A 27,317-nucleotide genomic window follows, 5' to 3' on the forward strand; every position below is an offset into this window, starting at 1 on the left:
AAATATGTACATACAAATACAAGTTTTTCGAAATTGAGATTCCTTTTTATGGATGACTTGATTTTGCAATTAATTCATGATTAACGTGTGACGTTATTAAAAGCTTGATAACGAAGCCCTTATTTGGGATCGATGATATTTCAAAGCAGTAGAGCAGATGACGCCCGTGCTACTGTCATATAGAAACTGAAACAATCTGAATCTGACAGCGTTGAATTTGACAGCAATCAGGTGTTTTTATTATTATTTTACTTAATCGTAAAGTTGTGAGATGGAAACTGATGATCAGGATACCAATGACGACTATTATTTGGAATTATCATGTGATCCAATTAAGTTTGAGTCGATTAGTTCTCTAACAAATGTATTCTTTGACGATTCTAAACAACAGGTTAAGTTTACGGATAGCCCTCTTTTGTTCGATTTATATGTATATAGAGTTAAATTATTCATTTAAAATGTATTTATTTTTAGGTATTTGCAGTTCGATCAGGAGGTGTAACAGGTGTTTCAGTTAAGGGACCAAATCTAAACATAAATTTTCGAATGGAAGATAAGGGTGCAGTGATATCTATAAAATTTTCTCCCGATATGAATATACTGGCCATACAACGTTCGAATTCTTCAGTTGAATTTGTTAATTATTCTCCTGTTGTTGGGCTTGATAATATAGAATATTCGCAACCGTGTAAAGGAAAAAATGCCAGTATATTGGGATTTGTTTGGACGCATGGAAATGAAATATTACTCGTTACCGATTATGGAGTAGAATTGTTTCAAGTAAGGGTTCGACTAAATAATATTTATGTTTTTGCAGCTGGCAAGAAATGTGAATTATTCTGAATTATTTTAGGTAAATCCGGAAAAACGAACTGTCAGAGTTTTGAAATGTTTAAGTTTAGGGGTAAATTGGTTTGTATTTTGTCCACAAAGTTATTTAGTTTTACTATCATCTGGTACGGCAGGGAATCAAATGCAAGCATTGCACGTAACACCTGGAAATCTTCATAAACTAACAAAATTTGAAAGTATGATGTGAAAAATTGAATAGTTAACAATTGTCAAGATTTGTAGAGATACGTATATCGGTTAACTAGGAAATTGTTTCAGTGGAAACTGGTTCAACAAAACCAGGTAAACTGGCCGTTTCCGAAAGAGACGTAGCTTTGGCAGTTTTGTACGGTACACCCTGTATTATTCTGCTACGACATCAACCAGGGGCTAATCGTTCAACGGGATCTGCTTCCGTATATGTATATACCGTTCATAAGTATGCTTTTTAATATTCTGAATTTGATGAAAAGTTTGACAAGTATATGCTACATGTATATCGTTCTGTACCTTTCCATATTTTATAAATAGAATGACAACAATCAGAAGAAGTCATATTTTAAAGCTTGACGTCAGCGGCAGATTTGCCATTAACGTTGTAGATAATCTTATAATTGTTCACCATCAAGCATCAAAGGTGAGTAATGTTGGATATAAAATAAAAGAAGAGAAAAGGTATGATTGAGGTATGAGGGTATAATTATTCCGAACAATTTTCCAGACATCGATGATTTTTGATATCATGTTACCGGGTGTGAGCGATGGTACTGTAATGCATCACACTAGCGTCGCAGCCGCAAAACCGATGAAACCGTATAGTTTAAAAGTACCAGGAGCAACGTTATCGAACGAAACTTATCAACCTTGTCAATTATGTATCCTTGCAGAAAAGTTGAATTTACAGGATATTATAATTAATATTTTTCCTTAACGAACGAAAAATGTATAGATTCGCCAAATTGGGTTGTTTTTCAGCCAAACATAATCATCGATGCAAAATTGGGTTGCCTGTGGTAGGTAATAAATTTTCTCCTGTGGTAGTTTATATGTATGTACGTCTAAAAATATAATATAATATAATTATTAAGTTTTACTAATGACAGGTTCGTCGAATTGAAGTTGGAAGCTTTGGTAAAACTTATCACGGATAAAGTATTGTTAGTTGAATTTTTAATGCAACGAACGAACGGAAAGCATATCTTAATAAAAGTGTTAAAAAATTTCATGATACTGTTACCTATTAGTTTAATGGATATGCCAACGATATTCGACAAGTTGAATTGTGTATATAGGAATCATTTAGAAAGCGAAATACAAAATCAGGTGAGTATAGATGAATAGAAGAAAGTTAATCAATTTATTTGTTTAATAAGAAAAATGCTGTTTAGATGGGAACACCTTTGCAAAATAATATTAAAAATCAGAGTACGATAACAGAAGATTACAAATATAAGCTGTCGCTTGATCAAAGTGACATGTACAGTTACATATTATCGAAATTTTCGGAAAATACAATCGAACCGAAAATGATTGTATGGGTTCTATTGGAATATATTAGGTATATTTCTGATTGTCTAGTTTCTAGAAAAGTTTCTAGAAACGTGTTTATTTTAGTGTGCGCGTTTATTTTAGATCTCTAGCTGAACACGAAATACCCGTGCAACATTATTTACACGAATTAATTATTACGACGTTAGTAGAACGTAAAGCATATTATCAGCTTCACCAATTATTACAATATCACGTAGTGGTGGATTCAAAACCTTTGGCATGTCTGTTACTTTCTCTGGAAAATCTATATCCAGCTGCGCATCAGCTTGCTTTGGATATGCTTAAACGAGTTGGAAATGCTCACGAGGAAATAATCGAAGTTCTTCTCTCGAAGGGTTATATTTTAGCAGCGTTGCGGTAAAATCATGATGATAATTATGAAATGATGAAATTATTATGAAAATTATAAATATAAATATAAAAGAAGAAAAAGATTGCAAAGCACTGTTTCTTCTGTATTTTAGGTACGTCCGGTCAGTCGGAATGGTAGATCAAATGTCTGCTAGGAAATTCTTAGAAGCGGCAAAAGCAACCGAAGATGCGACGTTATTTCATTCGGTTTATAAATTTTTCGAGCAACGTAACTTACGACTGCACAATACTACAGCTTTTACAAAAGGAGAACACTGTCAGCCTTACGTTCAACATTTCAAATATTTATTCCAAGGGACAGATAACGGTTGTAATTCGGATACAAACTCGAACGTGACAACGATCTCGTCATGAAATTCTCATCTTGTTGATGCTTATATTTTTTTCATAATAAAAATAATGTGGAATAATTAATATGGAATAGATTTGAAAAATATATGATACAAGCAGAAGATTTATAATTGGTGATGAAATTTATTTGACACATTATAATTGTCAAATGCGTGGAGGAAAAGTGTTTGATACGTATTTATTATACGTTCAGAATGAATACATGGTTGATCCATGTATTGCCGACGTGGTCCTAAATTAACGAATTTTGCAAGAAACAAAGAAGATTTTGAAGAGAATAATAATAATAATCTATATTAACGCAGGTACATGAACAGATTTTTCCTTACTTAAGCTATTCGATGGTACGAACATGTTACAGATTGCAGATTACAGATAGAAACGGACGGACCGGACCGGACCGGACCGGACCGGACCGGACCGGACCGGACAGGATATACATACACTGTTTAATTAGAAGAGTTCATATACATGTATATGAATGTTTTGATTTGTATCGAATTTCAATTACATAGATACCTATACGTATACAGATCTAGTTTGTTAAATAACGAAAATAGTTTCGTACGTGTTTGAAAGTGAAACGAATAAAAAATTCTTGATAAAGAATTATTGGAGAAAAAAGTAGAAAAGAGAGTAAAGAAGGGAACGAAGGCGAATTCAGATTGGTCCATTTATGTTTAAAGAAAGAAGATGTAAAAGAAGAGGATCGAATATTAATGGTATTTTTGTAAATACATTATTAAAGCTGAAACTGTTGGTCCTTCCTTTATCGTTAAGAGACGAAGCTATAAAATTAGGTGTATCATTACGGCGAAACGTTCGCAAAGTTTTCAACAAGCGATTTCAGATTGAACTTTGCGGACGTTTCAATTACTATTATTCCTTTTTCGCTTTGGGTCCAAATCTTTATTCTTCACGGAGAAGAAGGATTGGCTTGTTAATCGATATACTCTGAATACGTATAAGGACGCGGTTCGAAAGGTTTTTACCTTTTTTTAGATAATATATAGGATAGGTGTGATAGAGAGATAAAAGAAGTAAATTAGGAAATGTTGCAATCGTCCGTGTGAGCATCTCTGATCTGCTGTTTAGTTTTTCGCGATGCGCGTCGGATCAAGCTACGACTGCGCGGTTTGCATTTTGCTTCCTCGTTGACGACCACGGGGACGTTGGAAGTTTGCGCTGCGTTCATTTGCTGAGAACTGCCCCCAGATCCGGCGCTTCCGGTTCTGCCGCGTGGACTGCCAGACCTAGCGATATTCGATTAAAAACACGAGGAACACGAGGATCGTGGGATCGAAAATGGAGAAAAATAGATTGTTTAATTCACTTAGGAAAAGTTAATACGCCTGGATGAAAATGAAAAAGTGAAAAAGTGAAAACGAAGCGAAGGAATACCTGCGCGATCCATACGCCGAAGATCTTCGTCGGAGACCGGATTCGTCCGATTCACCGGTATGATTCTTCGGTACGATTTTCGACAGAGTGATGAAACATCGAAAAATGTCTTTGATATTGTAATCGTCTTTGGCAGAACATTCCATCACTTTGGCACGAAGCTTGGGTAACTCGCAAAACAACCATTCGCTGACATCCTCGATCGGTACTTCTCTTCGCGTCGAGGCAAGGTCCACCTTGTTTCCGGCAACGACTATTGGCACTTCCTGTCGAGAAATGTTGATAAAGCTAAATTTCCTTTGTTTTTCTCTTTCGCGCTACCTGAAAGTCCGGTCGTTGTTCCCTGACTTCTTCGAAACATCGTTTCACGCAGTCGAAGCTTGGTAACGAGGTTGTTGCGTAAACGAGAAGAAACGCGTGAGCCGTGGCAATGCTCAACCTTCTCATAGCTGGAAACTGCAAGTCCCCTGCGAAATCAAACAGACATAGAGACATAGAGAGTAGGTAGATAGAACGAATTTGCTTACCGGCAGTGTCCAACAGATCGACTTTTAACGTCAGCGTGCCGAGGACGCATTCCCTCGAATAGAGATCCTCGACGGTGGGTCTGTATCTCTCGCTGAATCCTTGACCAAGTAGACGACGTATAATTGCGCTCTTGCCCACGCCAGCACCGCCCAATACCACCAGCCTGATCCTTTCGTGATCGGCCATCTCAAAGATGAAAAATTCGAGAGCAAAAACGAAAGAATCGTTGGTTCAAGGAGGCATTTGATTCGAACCTCGCGCGATCCGAGCGCGTTTCCGTTTGCTGAAAAAGAGGACAAACGTGTGGTGTGCAATCACGAAAACGCGAAAAAACTAAGCTCGGCTCGTTATAAATTACTAACCGTATTTATTTTTACTGTCTACAGTCTTGTAGCTATTTCTACCCTAACGTTTTGAAAGCACCGTTAGTCTTACTTTGTTCGTTCATCGAGAAGAAATCGCGCAGAGTCCAAGGTATCGATCGAATCAACTTGGAAGAGAAATCCGTGCTCTTTGAAAGACTCCATTGGGACCGTTATCCGTTATCCGTTATCCGTTATCCGGTACGACTCATCGGTTAACCCTTTTGTTGCAAGAACCGTATCAACCTTCCTATTTGCCAGTCGCGGTTCTCGAGAAACAAGCAACTTTCTACGATACCAGATTCATCTCGTAACTAATTCCATTCTACTGGAATCTCACCGATAAACCGACGCGACGCGAATAACTTTGATCGAGCCGAAACCAAATTCCTCCCCTTTCACCAGCTCGAATGCTGAAATAATATTTCTAAAATCCGTTGTCAACTTGTTGTTACTTTTTGCCTAACTTAACACGATATGTAGCGCGATGCACGATGAGCGACCAGAGAAAGAGGTGTGGGTGTTAGGGTGCTAGGGTGCTAGGGTGCTAGGGTGAGGTGAAGGCCGGGTATGGGATGCTTCGTGTATCGAAACTGATCTACCGTGAAACGATCAAAGCCACTGGTCAGAGGGCTGTTACTAGCTCATCTATTTCGAACTATTTTCCCTTTCGTCTTCCTCTCTTCGCCAATCTAGTCAGCCGACCGACCACCCTTCTCTACTTCAACGCGTTTCTTCCCTTTCGCGCGTTTTCCTAAAAGATCCTAAAGCTCGTTTACCGGAAAAAAACACTCGCATCTCGACCTTTCCTATCGATCGGTGCCAGTAAAAACTCTACGTTTTTCCTGCGCTCCATCCAATTATTTCTATATTATTTATTTCTCTTCGATCTTCTTTTCCTCTTTATATGTCCGATCGCTCTCCTCTAAAATTTCGCCGCGTTTATACGACCTCCGATGTCAGTTGCAACCAACTCTAGTAATTATTCTAGCAATCAACCCTTTTCATTGTTCGTTGCTCGTTCTTTTTTTTTTTTCGATATTAATTTGTACGCAAAGTAATCGGAAATTTTATCGGACCGTCGCGTCGCGTCGTTAATGTCAAAGGTCGATTCTCAACACCTCTATTATAATTGGAACGTGTTTTTCAATTGTGTTTCGAACAAGATTATTCGCGTGTTCTGTAACGGTAACGGGAAATAGAGAAAATACTTGATTAAAAGTCACGGAATACCTAGCGACAAACTTGAGATAAATTCGAAATAAAGAAAAGAAAAAGCAGGATTGGAAAACCACGGTAAAAGTTAAAAGCTACCGGCCAAACAAATTTATTGTCTTGTAGCGATTCAATCGTAAAAATAATAACGATTCTTACCAACCTCATCGATATCTCTACATTTAGACGCGCTTCTCTTTCCTTCTTTTTACCAATACTTTAGTATACGCTCTAGAAATTTCAACTGAAAAACTAATTACGAGAAGCGATAAACACACAACCCCTAACTATGCGTTTCTAATAAACGTTTCAAAGAATAGGAAGAATATGATTTCATCATTGCAATATATCCACTCTAAATGGGTTTAATTTAATTTCTTCTTTTAACAGAACAATAATTAAGAAACATGGAATCTTTATTTTAAACTTACACTCGTTCAAAGAATCGATTCGATTCGATTCGATTTCTGCGATCGTATCTTAAGTCGTCGAAAGATACAGTAGGTATCGCTGTAATCGTTCGCCTCGATTAATCGAATTGTTTGAACGTATTGTTCAAGTGAAATTTTTCGTAAAAGAAACGTAAAAAGCTTTCAGTTGCTATACCATTGGTCGAAACAAACATCCACATAACCTTAAAAATCTCAGCATTCTAGCGAAACAATGGCTAATCGTGTGTTTTATTGAAAATATGATAAACAGGAAAAACAGGAACAAAAAAAAAATAAAATCGAGTTGATAAGAATTGTTGCGATATTAAAAAAGGTGTCTGGACATACGTGTACGTGTAATAATGCGAACATGTTTGTCAAACAATTAAACAAATGAAAATCCAAGTTTCAAAATAATACCTTTGTTCGTCGATAGACGAAAAAAAATATTTCACGAACGAACCTAACGAGATCATCTGCTCTCCTCGTACATACATGTACGTTCACGTTTTATTTTAATTCACGTTTTAATAATAAAAAGAAAAATAAACGTTGACTGCGTTACAACGATCAAAACTGAGAGTATTATTTATAAATTACTAATAAATACGATGGAAAAATGACACTTACCAAACACGAATAATAACGCGAATGTTGGTCGATAATGCGTTAAAAAAGGCGTTTGAACGGCGTGCAACAGCAAACAGAGAAATAAATTTGCATAAACACCTTCCCCACCCGCTGTTCAAGCGGCACTGAACCAGGCTCCTTCAGCCTGTGTTGTGACTCGCGTTAACCGCCGAGTACTACGAAAATCAACTTTAAGGAGCGTGCGCAGCGTTATCTACTTTGTAATAACACGGTCGATTCTCCTACCTGTGGAGTAGGACTCGGTAAACCGTTTTTCCTTTCCTTTTCCTTTTCTTTTTCTTTTTCTTTTTCTTTTTCTACCCTTCGCTTACTTCCATTCTTCCATTATACGCAGAAAAAGTCAACATCAGTCATCGTTAAAATTCGATAAAGTTACATACAGCGACCTACTCTTGATGCGTTCTGCCGTAAAAAGTTTTGCAGAATTAATTCAACGTTCTCTTGTCTCACGCCATCTATAAAATAATTGAATTTCATTATCTATCTGGTTCGATAATTGAAAAACAAAAACAACTTATTTACTTTAAGGTCGAGCTTTCATTTTCATTTTTCTGTTTCTTTTCTTTTTTATCGTCATTCGTCCGACAGCATACATTGCCAGTAATTTCCACTATATTAGCGTTTCTCTTTCCAACTCGACACGGTAATACTTGAATTCCGTAGACATAATTAAAAAGGATCGTAAACGACAAGTCCTGAAAAGTGATTAGAAAATATCAGATACTCAAAAGAGTTTGTACACGTTTCAAATATTATACACTATCATGATAAAATAACGAGAAAAACAGTTGTCAAAATGTTTAAATCTATTGTTTATTACATAAATATATCACCACATAATGTTACGGGAAGATCGTTTTACGTAACAAGTAAAAAGAAAACGAAAGAGATCAAACGAAAAAGCGTGACGAGAAGCAAGAAGAGAGAAGAAATGGAAAAAAAGGAATAGGAATACATAACGTTGAAAAAATAATGTAACTACATCGTTGTCAGTGAAAAATTTCATGGTGTAGGCAGAAAAGCGACACAGACACCGTCGGAAAAGATATTTAAAAAAAGAAAGAGGAAAAAGAAAGAGTAACAAAAGAAAAGTGAGCGGCGATCAGTCATTACAAAGTTCTCCTCTTCAAGTTGTAAAAACTTTTCCAGTTTACTATCATCATCATCATCATGATCGTAATCAACATTAACAACACTAGCATTATCATTACTGTTCCCCTACCATCATTGTTATCGTCGCAATCATCATAAATGTTGATCGTTGTCTACGCATAACATAGTAAAAATATATCTCTTTGATTGCTATAAAATGTTTTTATAATTAATATTAACTTTAATTAGTTTCTTATATATCACTATCAGAACAATCATTCTTTCCCTCGTGTTAACATGCACCATTTCTCTTCTTTGTTACATCCTTTCAGATGTATATTTCATTTTCTTTTCTTTTCTTTTCTTTTCAGGAACTCTAGGGGCGAGAAAATAGCATAATTCTATTTCTTCCTTATACGCTTTCGTTAACACAGATTTCGTGTTCTTCAAAGCTAACAGCAGCTAGAAAAAAAATAATACGTATCAGTAATCGATCCGAAATATCATTTTTTTTTTTTAAATTCATCTTTTATTTTCTCGCGGAGCTCCCATACGACGTAGAAAAGAGGTTATTAATTTCGCTAGCTTTTATGGCAAGTATGGAATGTTCGTTGCGCGAATTCCTCTACTCCACCTAAAAAGGAAAGGAAATACGTAAAAAGAAGAAAAAGAAGAAAAAGAAGAAGAAGAAGAGGAGGAAGAAAAAGAAGAAAAAGAGAGACACGCGATATCGCAGTTTCATAAATGACTATTCTCATTGTAACAATTTCTCGATCTCGATAATAACGCATCGATGATCAATGATAATTTATACACGCGTACCTACCTACATGTATATTTAAACGAGTTGCATCGAGGTTACTCGTCATTTTGGTAAATCAAGTGTTTTCAAACAATTTGAAAGTAATCGAAAATATTGTTATTTAATAATTAAAATAAGACTATTCGTTGGTAGTATGAACTCGTTGTTGTTCGATTAAAATTACTGAAATATTTAGCAAAATAAGGATAAAAAGAGTTTTGTAGTCAGGTAACTCGTCTATAGAGAAAAATGGCTTGCAAGAGAAACGAGTAGAAAAGTTTGACTACATACCAATGATTACATTACCGCTCCTAACAATAATCGTACGAAATGACACGTTATCAGTAGTGTAACAACGATCGCTCGATTATCGCGCATAATCAATACCAGTTTGTTGCTTTTCTTATCATAGAATAGCAAACACAGAAACTGGAAAGTTTATTGTGCTAAAATATTATAGAACAACGACAACGACGATGGCGATGGCGACAACGACAACGACGCAACAACGGATTGGAATAGAATATTTGTAAGAAATCGTAGTATCGTTTCGAACGATATTGTATCCTTGCTTGAAAAATAATAAATTTCGAAAAAAGCGTTCGATAAGATAAATGGCAAGACACGTGCCGATTACGATACGTCCACTTTATTACGGTGGTTCGTTCGTCGATTGGTAAGTTTATTTTTGGATTTGATATCACCAGGGAAATTTTCGTAAACTGCCTTTCTTCGTGTTTTCTTTACCACGAGTCCACCACGTACGTGTAGTAACAATAGCCAGTATTAATATCTGATGGGTTGCCAAACACCGGTGGTTTCGTCCCGACGATAATAATGAGGTCTGTTATCACGGAAGACGGTGACGGCCGGAAATTGATTGTCCTGTATATATTTCAGCGTCGCCCGTACCTAAAGCAAACACAACACACTGTTATAAATATAAATGTAAATGTAAATTTCAATGCAATATCTACACAAGTACCTGTGATACAAAATGCGGAAGTTCCACTTCTGGTGAAGTCGAAAGATGTTGTAGAATAAATTGATCGGATTGAGCTAGCCAGAGATCAACCCCCCTCAGAGGATCGTAGTTGAATGGTCCGATTCTAAGCAAGCCAAGCGTGCAATCATAAACGTCCAGAACCTGTGCGCAACGATACAATATCTGAATTACGTCCACGCATGCTGGTCGATTTTCTTTATTATTATTGTATTCGAGTTACACACCTGTTGACCACCGGTCAACTGTCTGGCGCATCTTAGCGCCTGCTCGGGACCTTTGTCGGGGAAGGTTGCAGGAAAGATCTCGCCAGTTTTGACGTTCAAACCGATGCCGTATATTACCGGCCAATGAATACCTCCTCTGACGGTGGTGTTCAACTCGCCCACGCAACAAAGAGTCAAATCAATCTCAACCGGCTGTTTGTGAAATGCGGCTAAAATAAAAATCGTCGTTTACTACCTTATACGTACGATACGTACAAGATTCTGAAAGCCCTTATTTTTCTTTTTCTCTTTTTTTCTTCTTTTCTTTTTCTGATAGAACAGAAAAAAGAGGAAAGCTTACAAAGAATGTTGCAAAAGAGCTCTTCGGAATAATTCCTTGGATCGGAATAACCACCGACGAGTTGCAACTCGAGGCGACCCTCTGGAAATCCTAGCGCGAGCTCGGTTACCCTCTGAACCATCGCCGCTGCTGCATCTTCTGTGCCAGCTCCATCCAGGTGCGCCAACGCCGCGGCACCCGAACCTACGAATCAGCACGTGTCATATACAATACCATATATATATATATATATATATGTATGTGAAAACGTTCGTTGTCGTCAAGTAAGCACGCTTAATTACCATCTAACCTAACCAGTAACGAGAATTACGGCTTACCGGAATGCCTCACAACAACGATTATGCAGGTAGTCATATCGTCCGAACCGATAATGCTCACGTTTTCTGAAAGTAGAGAAACACAAAAGGAAAATAAAAGGTTAATTTAAAATTAATTTAAAACTTACTATCGTGTGGCAAGGTTGCAGCCATTTCTCGTTGCTGGACGTACAGCAGACCCATAGGACCCACCAATTTTGCTGGCATCGAGTGTAATTGCGCTGCAGTTTCGCGATATACCGGATGGGCTGCGTACAAGGACCTACTGTCCGTTGGAATGTCCTCCTGCAGGACTCCGTTCACCACCAACACCATCCTGTACCAACACAGCAGATATTATGTACTTTTATTATAATGACAAGGATCGTTCGAAAATGAACGTTAAAAACGGAACCCTCGCGATAAAGCATTCCTCTACTTATCTGAATGCACAATCTGCAAGACGTTATACGGCAAAGCCAGTTATAGGATCGGGAGATCGAAAGATCGAAGATCGACGACGACGACGACGACGGAAGGCATTGTTGGCACTCTCGGACTCTGCCGCTAGCGTTAATCGCGTTAACAATAAAAGCTCTCGGGACAACCGTGCCAGTCAGCCAAGTCGTTCTCCTCTCTTGGTGCTAACTTACTCTAAAGGTTAAGGTCGTTCGCCTTCGACGACATTCTGCGTTTAACCCTGCGTTTGTTTAACGAGATTACCAACAAATCGAGAAAAGAAATTAGATCAAGCTATAACGGTACGGAGTTTCATTCAATCGTCGTCACGAGCGCTCGACTCATTAACGAATCACGGTAATTATGGCCTCTATTATCGGTTAAAATGCCGATTGGCCGATTGGCCGATTGGCCGATTGGAAGAATCCGCGCTCCAGTAGTGGGATGGGTTACATTCCAGTAGGGGCCAATCGAAACGGTTCTTACCAACAACGATCAGATATTGAAACGACGCGTCGCGTCGTGGCCTATAGATAAGTTATTCTCGCGGCGATCGTCGTCGTTGTTATTGGTAGCAACACAAAGTGTGTAGAAAATAACTTGTTTGTTTCGTTTCGATCATTCTTTCGAGACAGGAGGCGGTTTAAAATCAATTTTTTTTTTTCTTTTTCTAAAAGTCTAGTTTGTTTATTAAACTGTTCGTTATCGTTCACAACAGATTACATACACGAGCGTGTTGCCGATACTAAATTCTTGTTTTAATTTTAAATTATCATTTTTGCTGTCTCTACGACAATCGACAGTCGACAATCGACAGTCTACGTCGCGTTGAATGTTTCGACCTTTGGTCGAGCGCAAAGTTTTGAAATTGAAAATGCGGCTGTAGAAAAATGAAAGGGAGAATAAAAACGTGGAGAAGAAATATGTAACGATTAGACGATAAACATCGGAATAGGGAAGTCGTGCTCGGTTGCGTAAACTACATATTTGAAACTTTAATGACCTTTATCTCGATCGACCCATCGCGCATCGGTACGTACGTACGTACGTACATATGTTTACTATGCCGTACATCCCACCAACTTCTTCTTATCGTGGAGGAAAATCATTTTTTCTTTCGACAAGACGCGTTTCGACACGAACCATAGAAGAAGATCGACTCTATCGAGCGAATAACGGAGCAAGGGTTCGACGAGTTTGCCAACAATTCCCATGACGCGTGGAAAATTAGGAGTATGCCGACGGCAAGATTACATATACGGTACGCTTGCCACGATACAACCATTGTTATCAATGAAAATTACACTCTTGAAAATCCATTGTACCAGATTGTTGGTCGCGGCGCGGCGCGGCGCGGTGTCGTTTTCGACATTCTTTCCTTCTTTCCTTCGGAAAGGAATTGAAATTCCTTAACAATTGCAGGCCGAGACAAAAACGCAAACTCGCGCAACTTTGTACCAATATAATAACCAAGTGATCGAGATAGCGATCGAAAAGGTACAAGTTTAGCTATATAGAATTATCGAGGAAAAAGGAGAAGGAAGAGGTTAAATAAAAAGAAATAAGGAAAGAGGGTCGGGGGGTCTTCTATAACAGAGAGAAACATGGTGGTTGTTCGTGACCATAATCGGTGCGGCGCAGCGCGGTGGAGGCTAGTTGGTTGGCTGTGCGGATCGAGCCACACGGAAATCCACTTGAAAAGTAGCCATTACCTTAATTATTGGTCTCTCTAAGAGAGTTTGTGTGCACGCTGCCCGGAACGTGGAACATCGTGTTCGTCGATTCGCTTGCCCGTTACCATCCTCCAAGAATTTCTTCGCGCGACATATTTCCCAGGGCATTTATTCTTTCTCTTATCGTTAGAAAAACTAGATCGAATCTCGACGAGTCGGTGATTCTGCGAACCAGGTACATAATTGCAAGAGCAACAGTTACTTACAGGGACCAACAACCTCTATCGATCGAAACGCCTTTCTCATCCCACATCTTTCCTCTGTTCGAGGGTGGAATTTAGGAATGGCATACCAGAATCCTCGTATCCACTTTTTCTCTATCCTTCCTCTATCTACGCTGCTATACGATACGGTGTATACCATACCAAGTGCACGCAGGTATAACATGTACATGTGTATGGTAAATGAACGCGCGTAATTACACAGTGACGGCTAGCTAGGACGCGGTACGGCGGCGGCGTAGTCACTTATTTATTTAAGCGTGCAAAAGGGCCGTAACCATTAACGGGTGCCTTTCCTCGAATCAGCCTGTTCTTTGTGCTCGGTATTCCTAATGGCCGGTGATTCCAGCGTATCGAAAACCGAAGAGCGTAGAGGAGCTCTCTCTCTAACAAAATGAACCCGATTTCAATCAATCTTATACTTATTGTACGAAATTGTACGAAATTGTACGAAATTATAAGAAAGTATAGAAATTAACGCATAGGTAAACGGCAAAGAACTGAATGATCGCATTTCGCTATTCACTTCTGATTAAACGAGCTGTGTACGCACGTTTAACGATTAATTAGATGGCCAATTACCGTTATCGCGATCGTGATATCTTGGGCGAATCTCGTTGGATAATCATAATCATAATCATAATCATAATTATAATCGGTCCTCGAAGACCGAGATGCAAAGATACGGACGCGAGCCGTGCTTGATAGCTCCAGATTACGCGCGCACCATCAACCTCAGTTTTCTAAGATTTATGCTTCACATTTTACGTTTTCGCTTTCGAACAATAACGTTCGATTATTATTATCGGGTTAGGCGCAATCTAACCCGAAACGACGGCGATTTTAACCGTGGTATACGCTTAAATGAAAAAGAATACTTTGGCGAAACAAGATCAGAATAAAAGAAAAAAAAGGGAAAGAAAGGAAAGGAAAGTGTCGTTGGTCTAGCAAAATACGATTACGCGCGTACGTTTCAGGCTGGCAAAAGGGGAGACGAGAAACACGAGCGAGACCAGTGGAAAATTTCACGCCGTCGGTTCGATTGCACTTGTCACGAGCGAAATGATAAATTATTATTACCAGCGGAGAATTGTTTACACGGAATAAGGAGGAAGCAAAACGAGAAAACGAGAAAACGAGAAAACGAGAAATCGAGAAACGGAATCGAATCGTTTCGATAGAGAAACGGAGAAAGAGGTCGACGTCATTCGCCAAGATAACTTTTATCTATGCTACTAAAATGCCGGCTGACCAAATCTCGATCGAGTAATCAATTCAATTTCTGCTAAACGTTCGAGAATGACGATATAAAATAGAAATCGATTCGTACTCGAAATAATAGGATGCGATCATGATTCTCTCTGAACGATGATTACCGAAAATACTCGGCCGAAAATAAGGGCGAGGGCGGAGAGGAAGCTTTCCCGATGCTCTTCGATTCTCGTTGAACGCGTAATCCTCTAGATAGTAAGGATTTATCGACGAAAAGGTTATCAACGAAAAGCGAGCGAAGAACGTTCCAACTCTAGTATCAATCTGACCGTTTTTTTTTATTTTTTATCTATACAAAGCACGGAGAGACGCATGAATAATTACTTACGATCCAAAACGATTCTCTATCCGCTCGGCTTTTTCCTTCAGAATCACAACTACATACATATATGTTTAGTTTCGAGGAAGAACGATCTTGGGACAAGATTTCAGAGAGACATGAACCGAAAAGGTGAAAAACTGAAGTAAAACTAGTAAAAAGGGGTAGAGATTCGATTAGATTCGAATCGATACGAATGTTTGCAGCGAAAGAAAACCAGCGTTGCTCTATTATCCTATGTTGATCATCCTTCTGTCCTCGGTGAGCAAAGCTATTTCTCTCGTCGAAGCGGGAGACGATAACGCGAATAATAAGCGTACTCGGATAACGGGTGTCAAAACAAAGCGACTCACCTTACGTTTCTTTCAGAATTTCTCTTCAAGCCAATCGACACGTCCCCGCCGCCATTTTCAAACGATACTCGTCGCCTTCAGCTCCCTGCCTGCTTCGATCGGTCCTTTCTTCTTTTTGCTTTTCAATTTTCCATCTAAGATTTTCTGTAACACAAAAAAGGCGCCGCGCCGTGGCACAAGTTTAGTACGAAAAGGAAGGAAAACAGGACGAAAGTTGAAGGAAGATGTATCTCTTTAAAGTAAGTACTACGAGATGCTTGAGTTTCGTTTTCTTTCGCTTCATTTCGATTCGATTCGATTCGTCTATCGCTTTAAGAAGATACGAATGACTCGTAGTCACAGGTAACGGTACTATACATACATATAAAACGGGCACCGCACCGTTCCGTTTTATCTAATTAAACGCGTTAATCGCGTCGCGCGATACCGAATTATCGAGATGTAAAATTGGCCGATCTTTCCGTTCGCCTCGCTCTAAATTTGGTTCGATGAAAATCGCGAGCACCTTCTTCATTCTTCTTCGTTTTTTAAACGATGCAAAGCTTTAGTAAAAACAAATATAGGTAGTAGCTCTCGTGTAAAATATACGTAAAACCGGTAGGTTAAATTTGCATACAGTGGCCCCAGCGAGCCTGCAACCGACCAACTCGCTACATATTTATGCTCTACGACTTCCTTCGATTGTTTATAAACGTATTCGACGCAGTCAGTCCGACGCGACTTGATTCTGCGATTTTTCCACACTTTCGGCCATAAAGAGAAGAAGAGTTTAGGGCAGCGCGGATAGAGAGGAAAATAGAGAAAAAAAGAAACAACATCGGCGAAAAGTGGAAACGATAACGAGAGTAATCGTGAAGGGTCGTTGAAAAGGTGCGTACTCGTACGCAAGAAAGGTACATATACGGACACTGTACAGAGTACACGTACACACGACGAGCTAGTCCGCATTCCATGAGTGGAACAACCGGTACACGGTACACGGTACACGGTACACGGTACACGGTACACGATACAGTGGCTCTCAATTCGCGACTCTTAAAGATGTATTCGAACGAGATGGAATGGTTATGCAACGAAAGACGAGTCAGTCAGTGGCCCGCTGGATTCGCGGAAGATGAGCTGCCTGTCCTTCCGGGTCCCTTTTCCTTCTCTTCATTTCGTTTCGTTTCGTTTCGTTTCGTTTCGTTTCCTCCATACTTACACTGCGATCGAAATCGAAAGTTGATGAAAAGTAAAAAACCAGGTACACGCGTTTCTCATTTTTCTCTCACTTTTCTTTTCTACCTAACTCTCAACTCTTCTATCGCTTTACAACGAGCCAATTTTCGTAATTAAATTAAGATTCGTGCGCGGAGAGCAACAAACTTTCTTCAACTTTGTTGAAAAGTGAAGAGAAAAAGGTTTGGAAGAACCGAAGGAGATAAATAACGATGCCTTTGGCCCGATTCTCTAAACCTTTCTATGGAGAAATTATTACGAAAACAGTTGGCGCAACTAAATTTCTGCTATCTTGCTTTCGACTAAACTCAAAGCCGGAGTTTCTGATTTACGAAAGCCCCGAGGGAGAGTCCAGTTATCTAAACATAGATATAATACATACATATGTATATAAGCGCATCCTTGCTGCTGCAAGAAATATCTCCTTAGCTAGCTAAACGCGGTATCACGCGCTATATATTATACATCTTATCGTTAGCAAACCATTACGATTCGGTTTCGTTGCAACTTTCCAATCAAATCGTCCATAAAATTGAAACGTTACGGAAAACGATCGCGTATCGTTGCTTGGCAAGTAGCTGTCGCAGGTGAGCTAGCGGCAGAGCAAAAGGTTAACACCCTCTACTAGCCTTAAGAGTTCCAACTGCCGAGAGAAGTTAAGTCCCGCTCCTTCGATACCAAACACAATGAACATACATACATCCACGGCATTAACGAAGAACCCAAAATGTTGCAGATCGAATCCGTTTTTCATAATTCCATATTACGGTTCGCCCAACTACCTTTCGATTAAACTTCTCAACCACGCGAGACTGTATGTAGACTGTACAGTTACGGGGATCCACGGATACACAGCTATTTATATCTTTACCCTCGAAATTATCTGGCTCAATTTCCAACATTCTTACCAGGAATTTCGAGAAAGAACCGATTAAAATTAGTAAACCGTCCAAGTAAGTCTAAAGCGAATCGCGCCGTTTGAGGAAAACGATAAAAGTTTGCTTGCAAGAGGAGAAGTAGTCGGCAGAAAGAGCAGATGAAAAGGCGTATACATAAATAGATCTAGGGAAATGGTGAAAGCAAGATACTCGAAGAAAGGAGGGCGGTGAATAAGAACCAGTGGAACCAGTGGAATCAGTGGAATCAGTGGAATCAGTGGAATCAGTGGAATCAGTGGAAGAGAAAGGAAATGAAAGGGGTAAAGATGGGTAAAGAAAAAGAAAAGTCAAGGGGAAGAAAGAAAAGAGAAAGGAAAAGGAAGGAGGAATCGATGCGGTACTAGAGGCGCACGTGTATGCGACTATCCTAAATACACGTACACATCTAAATAAGTACACGTGGTGCAACAAAACCCGCGATATCGTACCGTGCACATACGGTAGACAAGATACAAGCGAGCCTCCAGGCGCGGTCAGATTAATGAAACTCATGCCAACAGTGGTTCTCCTCCTCATCTCCGCATCTTTTACATCGTTTTATTTCATTTTCATTATATGCGAATAAGATTAGTAAATAACAAAGGCAACCAAAAGTGAAAGCATAGCGATTTTCCCTGAAATTTTTCCCTGAAAGGTTAGCCAGAACACCTGCTAAAGTAAAGATTTATTACAAACTCTCTTCTCGCGTATTACATACGATAGTTGACCAATCAAGTTCGACCATTGACCCATTTGACGAGTCAATTCGATTCTACGTTTAATCATTCGAAAGAAAGAGAAGGAGAAATTACTCTTATAGCGCGCTCGATCAATGGCTTGAAAAGTCAGTGACAAGGTTAAACGATTGCTATCTCCCAACCTCTTTCCTTCCGGTTTCGTAATAATCAACCAACAGAAAATACTACGACAACTTATCGGAACGCCAACTTTGAAAATGGCCGAGTATTCGAAAATGAAACGACTAAAATCTATCCTTTCTTATAACACATACTGCCCAAACTAAAATTAGACAATGAAAATTAGGAAAATTACGATTAGATAAAACACGATGCATATTTAAACAACCTCGTTACACTTAGAACGTGAGAGAACGTGAGAGGAGAGAAGAGACGCGCGATGTCATGCCACGCCACGCCACGCCACGCCACGCCACGCCACGCGACACGAAAGAGAGCCGTGATTTCCTTCACCCTGGTCGGATCCAACACAAATTATCGTTTGTAAATTGTGCAACTTGTAATACGACGCAATTTTACTATTTTTTTACGCACGTGTCTCTACACTGCTTTATTCCTTCACGTCACTCGACTATCCTTAGTTGTTCATACGAAATTCAACTAAATTTGAATTTTAAACCGTTCTATGAAGAATCGAGTAAATAACGACAACGCTATTGAAATACGAATGAAATCATGAAACGATCATGTTGATCGTATACGTAACCAAGTATCTGACAGTTAGATGATGCACGAGTATTCGTAAAAATCATCTAACAGATTGCAAGCATTTCCACACTCGCGCTTATTATTTAGAATTATTTAAAATGCATAAGAACGGACGATGGATTTTTTTCATAACTCTATTAAAACTTACCTCTGTTGACGTGCGTGTACTGTCCAAGTACAAATCGTTTGAATTTTCTCTGGGATCGACGGATGCGGCGCTCGATGCTGATCCTGAACACCGGATGAGGAGGTGGTTGTCGTTGAATCGTAGTTACGCAACACGCAACTGGTGGCACACACGCGACGTAGACGACCAACTACGAAACGTCAGTAGTCACCGTCGTGATCCTCGTTCGTGTAACAAAATAAAACAACAACAACAACAACAACAACAACAGCAACAGCAACAGCACACGACGCGTTATCGAGCACACACGATGCGACGCAACGCGATGGTAACTGTGGTGCCTCCGCGAACGAACTCGTCAAACTCGAGCAGACTGAATGTATCTATATTGTACGATGAAAAAAGAAGCGTCGGAGAAGACGCGATCTTGCTAGGCGCGTCACTCGCGAACCACCGCTTTCACAGTTGAGAGAGAGTAGGGCGCCCCGACTGACAATCGAGCAAAAATTCAGCAAGATCGGATACGTCGCAGTCGTAACAAGCACGTTCTCTCTCTCTTGCCACACTCGCGAACCACGTCCATATCGTTCGCACTGCAACTCGCGTCTGTGCTCGACCTCGTCCTCTACGCGAACCTAACTTCGTTTCTTTCCGTCCTTCTTCGCCGCTCGTGCACGCTCGTGGCAACAATGGCGCCGCTTCGACTACTGGTATGTATACATACGCTTCTTTAAATTTATTTACCACTTTAAATACATAACACAACGAAATTGCTATTATGGTGTTTACCAGTAAAAAATAAAATCGACCAAAAGATATCGCTAAATTTTCTCGTGGTAAAAAAGCATCGATAATTTGCTTCTTTTACTTGGTTCACTTGGTTCACTTGGTTCACTTGGTTCACTTGGTTCACTTGGTTCACTTATTTATTATGTCCGAATGACACTGTGAATATCACACTGTATTACGGATAATGCTAACGAAAGTGTATAAGTTTGCGACACGTATGACAGAAAGATCTGCGATTCTTGCGTATGCTAATTTCAATCTCGTTTACAGATTTCTACCTTTTCGCAAGAGTTGGCCGTATGGTGTAGCACCAGTAAGTACTTACTTTGGTCACAATAAGTAAAACCCCGGGCATACGACGACGGGCATCAGCATTCTTCGTTCCTCTCTGTTTTTTTCCTTATTTTTCCTAAAAGCTAAAATTCAACAAGTATTTACATAGTGTACAGAATGCTTCGTCCACGTTGTTTTTTTTAAATGCGTATTCCACCTAATCGATATTTTGGAAAGCATGAAGCATCGAGCATTGAGCATTGAGCATTGAAATCTCTAACACTGTGCAACAAGCGATTCAATGATTTTTTCTAAGTAACGATTGAAAATTAAAAAACAAAAAAACATAATCGAGCAGTAATATCGTACAAGTATCGTCGATGATGATTCGTATGGGTAGTTAGTGTTAAAATTTCTTGATCGTCCGCATTAGAAACATAAGTGTATTTAGGGTGTGGCTCGAAAACCGCTCGAAAACGGAATCTACATTATCGACTAATGTCACTCTTATTGTCTTGGACTAATATGTCAGGTATCATCGATCAGGTGATATTATTAGAAAAACTACTAGCCTTTATGGGAGATCGTGTCTCCTGTAAAATTCTAATTTGTATCGCGACCGCGGTAAGAAACCTGAGAAAGAAGTCGAAAGAAAAAAGATGCGTTGAGATTTGGCGCTGCACAAGTGCGCGCGCCATCTACCAGAAAGATGCGATACAATATTTTATTAGAATCGTTTCGCCCCTCTACTCGATTCATCAATTTCATCGGTAGAGTTGAACGTGGTTCGAAGATGGCGATAGGAGGGTAGAACGAGCAGACGCTTCGCAAGGAAGTCTCTTTCTTGCCGTGATAGCCAAAGCTTGGGCTCCCGTTGTGTCAGGTGAGTCGAAATTGAGGTGTCGCGAGAAAAGAAGGGAAACCTTTCGACTCGTTCGACGGTTCTATATAAAGTCGAAATGGCGGGAAATTGTCAGCGGTCTAGCGACGATATCTCGGGATACGAACGAACCTGTGTCGAGACTGGGAAGTTCAATGCGCACACCGTGTGTTTGTCGCGTCGCAAATCGCGACGAAACGAGACCAGAAAAACGGTCTGTGCACGCATGGATACATATATGTAGTATGTATGTATGTATGTATGTATGTATGTATGTATGTATGCGGTATACTGGTGTAAAGTTGGAATGTACAAACGACTAACGACTATCGACGAACGAAAATATTCATGAACACAGAAACGGATGGACGGATATGCCCTAACGCTACAGCCGAATAGGTAATACACAGCCTTCGAGTACCGCATCGTCTTCCGTTCCCAGTCTAACCCAGTCTAACCCAGTCTAACCCAGTCAACCGACCTATCATTTTTAATGTAATCGGTCTTTGGTATCACGATGACGACGGTGACAATAAAATTGTCGAATTTCTAGAAAAAAATTACGTGTAGCATTACTCGTGTATTTTATATTTTAGTGGGACGGTCGTCACAACAAGCGTCGTCTCCTCTTTGCTTTGGTCGTCTAAAAAAGCCCCCGTTTCGTCTTCGAATTTGTATGTACTTATAAGTTGATGTTATTCAAATGTCTGAATATCCGGTTAAAATAAAAATCAGCAAAGAAATACCAGCGGTATTTCTGCTTTTCTTTCAGATGGTGGTGGGTTCTTCGCTGTTGGCTAAGCAACACAGCGAGTTCGAGGGAAATACCAAAGATTACTCTAATCGTATCGGAAACCAATTGCATCGATGCGCTACGTAGGTATGTTTCTAACAAAGAAAACGACGATGAAATCAAAGCTCCTTCGTAAACTTTAAACGGTCTAGTCACCGAAGGAAAACCTTTGAAGAGGAAATTATTACATAAGAATATTATAACGATAAGAATCCTGCTAAAGATGCTGAAGGGCCGCGTTTTCATTAATCGATAATCGATACTTGATCACGTTGAAAAATTTGCCAAAGAGAACGGTTTACCAAAAACAAAAGGAAAAGGAAAAGGAAAAGGAAAAGGAAAAGGAAAAGGAAAAGCAAACATAAGCGACAGATCGAGCATCGAACGAGAGACGTTTGATGGTTTTTCTTGGATTATTCGTCGGACGAATAGAAATAGGTAGACGAGAGACAGCGAAAGAGAAAGAAGAATGATCGGGGTGATACGGGAGAAAGGTGAGAGGTCGCGGGCCAGCGGATCGGCAGAGAAGGGTTGGAAAAACGAAAGAGGCAAAGGGGAAAGGGTTTGAAAGAGGCGGAGGGGGATAGAATCCAAGCGATATCGACCGCGAATTGCGCTTGCGCGGAAAAAGGCGCGCAATCGCTGTCAAGGAAGCGGCGGTATCGTCGCGGGTTATACAGAGAGACAGTCAGTCGATCGTCGCAACGAGCAACGTCGACGAGTGACCCTGCCCTTTAATCGATTCCTTTTTATCGACGCAGCTTTGTCCCGTTGTCTCGCGACCGATCGACCGACCTGATCCGTCATTCTTCACCTCCGCCTCCTCCTCCAATATCAGCCCTTATTGGAAGAAAACTCGTCGCCTGTTCGTCAACATATTCCGTAAAATAGTTCTGTCGGTCTTATCGTTTCATCCTTTCTGTCCGGAATTCTTCTGAACTCGCGGTGATTCCAATGCGCGCATCAACCAAATCCGTATTTTCCAAAGAACGGATGGTGCGAAAGGTGAAGTCGCGCTAGAATCGTAAGTAAGAGCCTTGCTGTCGAAAACGAATTCTTTTTTATCCTTGCGTCTCCTCCGCCGTTAGAAAGTTGACAGCAGTCTCGAAAAATAAGGGTAGAAAAGATCTAGTTTCGTGGTGTTGTTTGCTTTGTACGCGTTTCCGTCAACCGTTATCGCGATACGTTCGCTCGAAACTGCAAATAGCATATTGGCTGCACCGAACAGGCAGAAACAGAAAGAAACGGAAAGGGAAATACTTTGGAGGGAGGGAAGGAAAAGCGATAAGAGTCCGATAACCGAGCGTATTCACTTTAACAACGTACCACGCGTAGGTAGATTTCTTGTACCCGCCACCGTTTCCTTCGTCCACCGACTCGACACATCCTTTGCCTTTGCGAATACGACCACGAGAAGGATGAAAAACGGAAATTTTCTTAAAATCCTCGTGTCCTCGTGTCATCTACGATACTCTTGGAGGAAGAAGCTGGACGATGATAGCGATTAACGACCGTTTGTTAAGAATAAACGAGTCGCTCGCATCGAAGTCTCCAGACACGAACTTGACGAACTTGACGAACTTGACGAACGTTTCCTTTGGATAAATAAAAGAAGACTAAGGAACCAGATGGCCAGCCTCGATATGCAACAACAGACCGTTTTAAGCGAAATTGTTGAAAACGAAAGAGCGCAAGAGGAAATTGAGTTGACTGAACTACTGCCGGTGAAACAGTGTGAAATCAGCGAAGAAAATGTAATTTTTGCGCAAGCTAACTTTAGCGTGAACGCGGAAGTGGACGCAAGCACGAGCGATGCTTTAAAAGTACTTGCAAGTTTCGGTATCGCCGACGAATGCAAGAAGGAACAGTTTTCTAGAAGAATTCTACAACGAGCAGGGAAACAGGCTCGCGGACATGGTCGAGGAGAAAAGCAACGGAAGCAGATCGACGAGTACGTTGGTAAGAGTAGCGACGACAACGAGATCGATCTTACCGCTAGCCACATGAAACTAGTTAATCAAACGTTCGAAGATGACGGGGCGAAAAGGAAAAGAAAACGGGTGGGTAGGAAGGAGGAAGAGTCGATAAACGTTTACCTCAGCCACGGGAAAAGAAATTTCTTGATGGAATACAACGAAGAAGAACCAACTTATCTGGATCTTGACAAAAATAATCATGCGAACGATGAAATTTACGTGTTTCGTCGCGAACCTCTGGATTCGGAACAGAGAAGAAACAGAAACAGAAATTCGATTAAAGCAAATGAGGTTTACGAAAATAATTACCATCCATCGACAACCACCGATGGCGCGTTGTTTGATCGCATGGCGATATCTTGCCGAAAGAGAAACGTTGAGAAACGAATCGAAGAGAAGGTAGGAAATCGGTCGAACCCTATCGTCGAAGAAAATTATCTCGACGAGGGGGAAAACAACAACATGGTGCGATCGAATCGATTAAAAATTGAAAACGAAATGAACGAAATGAACGAAATGAACGAAATTAACGAAGAGGAGAAGGATGGCGACGATGACGAGGTCGATACAGATATTTCCAAGGAGGAGAGTCGGCAGAAAAAGTATTGTTGCGTCGTTTGCGAGGCTCGGTTCAAAGGTAGCGGTGGACTTCGTAATCATTACAAAATCGTGCACGGAGCTGGACCGGTGTTCAAGTGCGACGAGTGCGGTAAAGAATTTCCGTTGAAGGAAAGATTAAAGCTACACGTGAGAACGCATACCGGCTTCAAGCCGTACAAATGTTGCGAATGCGACAAGAGCTTCGCCAGGGGAGGACAGCTGGTGCAGCATCGGCGCACTCACAGTCAGGTAAAACCGTATCGTTGCGGCCTCTGTTCCGGCACGTTCACCTGCGCGGCCAATCTTGCGTTGCACGTAAAACGTCACAATGGCCAAAAAGATCACAAGTGCGAAATTTGCGGTCGTGCGTTCGTTCGACGAGACGCTCTGAAGAAACATCTCGAGTGCCTTCACAGAGACGTGAAATCGTTTCTTTGCGTGATTTGCAACAAAACTTTCAAGGGTCATTTACCTCAGCACATGAGGACGCACGCGCGCGATCGACCCCATGGATGCGCGACTTGTGGCCAAAGATTCGCTCAAAAGTCTCAGCTGACGGTACACCAAAGGACTCATTCCGGACAGAGGCCGTTCAGGTGTTTGGTCTGTTGGCAGGCGTTCGCGCATTCGACCGCGCTCAAGTTGCACACTAGAAGGCACACCGGCGAACGACCGTTCAAATGCGCCGAGTGCAACGCCGGCTTTACACAGTTACCCCATTGGAAGAAACACATGAAATGTATTCACGGCCGAAACGAGCCGTACGCCTGCAACAAGTGTAAAAGTTTCTTTCGAATCAAAAACGATTTGGAATGTCACGAAAAAACTTGTCATCCCGAGTTTGCGATCATTTCTCACAATCTTCACGACCATCCTGACCATCCTGACCATTCGAACCCTCGAGGCTCGTCGACCAATCCAGCGGTGGCGGCGGCGGCGGATGCTTTCACACCACCACCCCCGCCGCCACCGCTACCACCGCCCTTTTCCAACGAGCTCGTCGACAAGCATTCTTCACCGCCTTCAAAGTATCGCTTGATGACCGTCGAGCGGATGAGACTGTTGCTCGCGGTTTTGCTCAAGAGGATCAGTAAACAGGAGAGACTGGACGAGCTAGGTTTCGGCAAAAGACTGATCGATCAAGTCCTTCACGATTCTCTCATATCCGCCGGTAAAGATCCGGTAGCGAGCCACGGTCTCTCCGAACTCGAGACTCTGACGAAAAATCTCGAGATATTTCTAAAATGGACCGTACCGAAAGAACACTGGGAACATTTTCGTCGATTAAACAAAACTCCCGAAGATATCTTGGAAACGCTTACCGCTACCTAAATCAATCTAAATCAAACTAAATCAAACTAAATCAAACTAAACGACACCAAAGATTATCGAAACGACCACGAACTTCTTTTCTTAAAATCAACGGAAAAATATAGAAATTCGTAGTCGAGCCGATCCGATCCGATCCGATCCGATCGTGCGAATAGTAGAATATAAAGGGATAAAGCGATAAAGGGACAAGGAAAACAAGAGAGAGCGAGAGACTATTTTATTAATTGTTCGTTGTAACGTACCGTAGATAACGAAAACGTTAGTAACGATTTATCAAAAACGTGACGCGCACACATCGTTTACGTTTACGTTTACGTTTACGTTTACGTTTACGTTTCGTTTAAAGTTAATACGTGCTAGTCCAAAGTGCAAACGCTATATTTATGATAACGTTTTAAGCTGATTATTCGTTACCTTGCACTCTTCGATTCTCTAACAAATCTATCTATTTAATAAGAAAAAAATCGACTGATTTACTACTTAGCTTTCCAAAGAAAAGTTCGCGATAATGTCGTGTTTCATCTTGTTGTTGCCATTTTTTTATTTCTTATTTTTTATTTTATTTCCATTTAACTATGGAAAATAGCTAATGAATTTTCCGTGTGATAAGTTAATTTAATTAACGCGTCGAGTGCCATACCGTTCGCATCAAATAATTACGAATGCTGTAAAACATGCTATGCGAAGCGGTTCATTTTTTTTTCTTCTGTAATATACTCGTATTAAAAAGACGAGAATCGCGTTTCGCTAGTAATCGTAAATTACTAGGATCTAATTACGTATGTCGGCTTACCCGCGAAAGAGGCTTACATGCGTGTTCCTTTAAACTTTAAACGTATCTAAAAATATTCTTCTAGCAAAGAACGCGTTAACAGCGTTTTGCAATTTTTTTTTTTTTTTTTTCTCTTCTTCACGGTGCCATTAATCGTTATTCAACTTTTTCTTGCCATTTTCTAAACATCAACGAACATATTATTATAATTGTAATGTGTTCTTATTTCGTGCGAGTCGTAGCTATGTACATATTATTACGGTTAAAAGTATTCAGTTTGTAACAAACAAATGTCTGTTTTTCCACCAAAGAAAGAAAGCAAACAGCAGTGGGGAAAAAGAAATATAAAGGGAGAAGGAACGTT

General features: G+C 40.4%; 4 protein-coding genes across 10 annotated transcripts; 2 read left to right on the forward strand and 2 right to left on the reverse strand.

Moving 5' to 3' along the window:
- Bulli (regulator of MON1-CCZ1 complex protein bulli) lies at nt 1-3,108 on the forward strand. The gene is made up of 11 exons (XM_034328474.2): nt 1-391; nt 475-780; nt 854-1,028; nt 1,111-1,270; nt 1,363-1,468; nt 1,553-1,706; nt 1,781-1,844; nt 1,935-2,154; nt 2,220-2,389; nt 2,464-2,739; nt 2,847-3,108. The coding sequence occupies exons 1-11, from the start codon at nt 272-274 to the stop codon at nt 3,106-3,108; spliced, it is 2,013 nt and encodes a 670-aa protein (XP_034184365.2). The 5' UTR covers nt 1-271.
- On the reverse strand, nt 2,170-7,814 carry LOC117606263 (GTP-binding protein Di-Ras2). Its single transcript, XM_034328546.2, has 5 exons — nt 7,673-7,814; nt 5,034-5,317; nt 4,828-4,973; nt 4,507-4,772; nt 2,170-4,358 (listed from the first exon to the last, which is right to left on the reverse strand). Exons 2-5 carry the CDS (start codon nt 5,218-5,220, stop codon nt 4,151-4,153), a joined length of 807 nt encoding a protein of 268 aa, XP_034184437.1. The 5' UTR covers nt 5,221-5,317; nt 7,673-7,814; the 3' UTR covers nt 2,170-4,150.
- Ntan1 (N-terminal amidohydrolase 1) lies at nt 6,418-20,131 on the reverse strand. 2 transcript variants are annotated; one of them, XM_034328531.2, is made up of 9 exons: nt 19,560-20,125; nt 15,811-15,954; nt 11,603-11,790; nt 11,475-11,540; nt 11,158-11,340; nt 10,818-11,026; nt 10,573-10,734; nt 8,216-10,499; nt 6,418-8,148 (listed from the first exon to the last, which is right to left on the reverse strand). In XM_034328531.2, exons 3-8 carry the CDS (start codon nt 11,787-11,789, stop codon nt 10,374-10,376), a joined length of 933 nt encoding a protein of 310 aa, XP_034184422.1. In that variant the 5' UTR covers nt 11,790; nt 15,811-15,954; nt 19,560-20,125; the 3' UTR covers nt 6,418-8,148; nt 8,216-10,373. The 2 variants fall into 2 exon arrangements, with proteins under 2 accessions (XP_034184422.1, XP_034184421.1); XM_034328530.2 differs by having other exon boundaries at nt 6,418-10,499; nt 10,573-10,755; nt 19,560-20,131.
- On the forward strand, nt 20,111-27,082 carry LOC117606227 (uncharacterized). Of its 6 annotated transcripts, none has more exons than XM_076688404.1 (4): nt 20,111-20,248; nt 20,598-20,640; nt 21,375-21,483; nt 22,253-27,082. In XM_076688404.1, the coding sequence occupies exon 4, from the start codon at nt 23,902-23,904 to the stop codon at nt 26,179-26,181; it is 2,280 nt and encodes a 759-aa protein (XP_076544519.1). In that variant the 5' UTR covers nt 20,111-20,248; nt 20,598-20,640; nt 21,375-21,483; nt 22,253-23,901; the 3' UTR covers nt 26,182-27,082. The 6 variants fall into 6 exon arrangements, with proteins under 6 accessions (XP_076544519.1, XP_076544511.1, XP_076544509.1 ...); XM_076688396.1 differs by lacking the exon at nt 21,375-21,483 and adding an exon at nt 22,077-22,154; XM_076688394.1 differs by lacking the exon at nt 21,375-21,483 and having other exon boundaries at nt 22,077-27,082.
- The last annotated feature ends 235 nt before the right edge of the window (nt 27,083-27,317 follow it).

The sequence above is a fragment of the Osmia lignaria genome, chromosome 1 (assembly GCF_051020975.1).
Source record: "Osmia lignaria lignaria isolate PbOS001 chromosome 1, iyOsmLign1, whole genome shotgun sequence".
NCBI lineage: Eukaryota > Metazoa > Arthropoda > Insecta > Hymenoptera > Megachilidae > Osmia > Osmia lignaria.

Coding starts and splice junctions, on each gene's coding strand:
- Bulli (XM_034328474.2), top strand. CDS start 272: ATGGAAACTGATGATCAGGATACCAATGACGACTATTATTTGGAATTA. Junction 1,271..1,362: donor TATGTATATACCGTTCATAA/GTATGCTTTTTA, acceptor TTTTATAAATAG/AATGACAACAATCAGAAGAA. Junction 2,740..2,846: donor TATATTTTAGCAGCGTTGCG/GTAAAATCATGA, acceptor TCTGTATTTTAG/GTACGTCCGGTCAGTCGGAA.
- LOC117606263 (XM_034328546.2), bottom strand. CDS start 5,220: ATGGCCGATCACGAAAGGATCAGGCTGGTGGTATTGGGCGGTGCTGGC. Junction 4,773..4,827: donor AACAACGACCGGACTTTCAG/GTAGCGCGAAAG, acceptor ATTTCTCGACAG/GAAGTGCCAATAGTCGTTGC. Junction 4,359..4,506: donor TCGGCGTATGGATCGCGCAG/GTATTCCTTCGC, acceptor GAATATCGCTAG/GTCTGGCAGTCCACGCGGCA.
- Ntan1 (XM_034328530.2), bottom strand. CDS start 11,789: ATGGTGTTGGTGGTGAACGGAGTCCTGCAGGAGGACATTCCAACGGAC. Junction 11,541..11,602: donor TGCAACCTTGCCACACGATA/GTAAGTTTTAAA, acceptor CTCTACTTTCAG/AAAACGTGAGCATTATCGGT. Junction 10,500..10,572: donor TTCCGCATTTTGTATCACAG/GTACTTGTGTAG, acceptor TGTTTGCTTTAG/GTACGGGCGACGCTGAAATA.
- LOC117606227 (XM_076688404.1), top strand. CDS start 23,902: ATGGCCAGCCTCGATATGCAACAACAGACCGTTTTAAGCGAAATTGTT.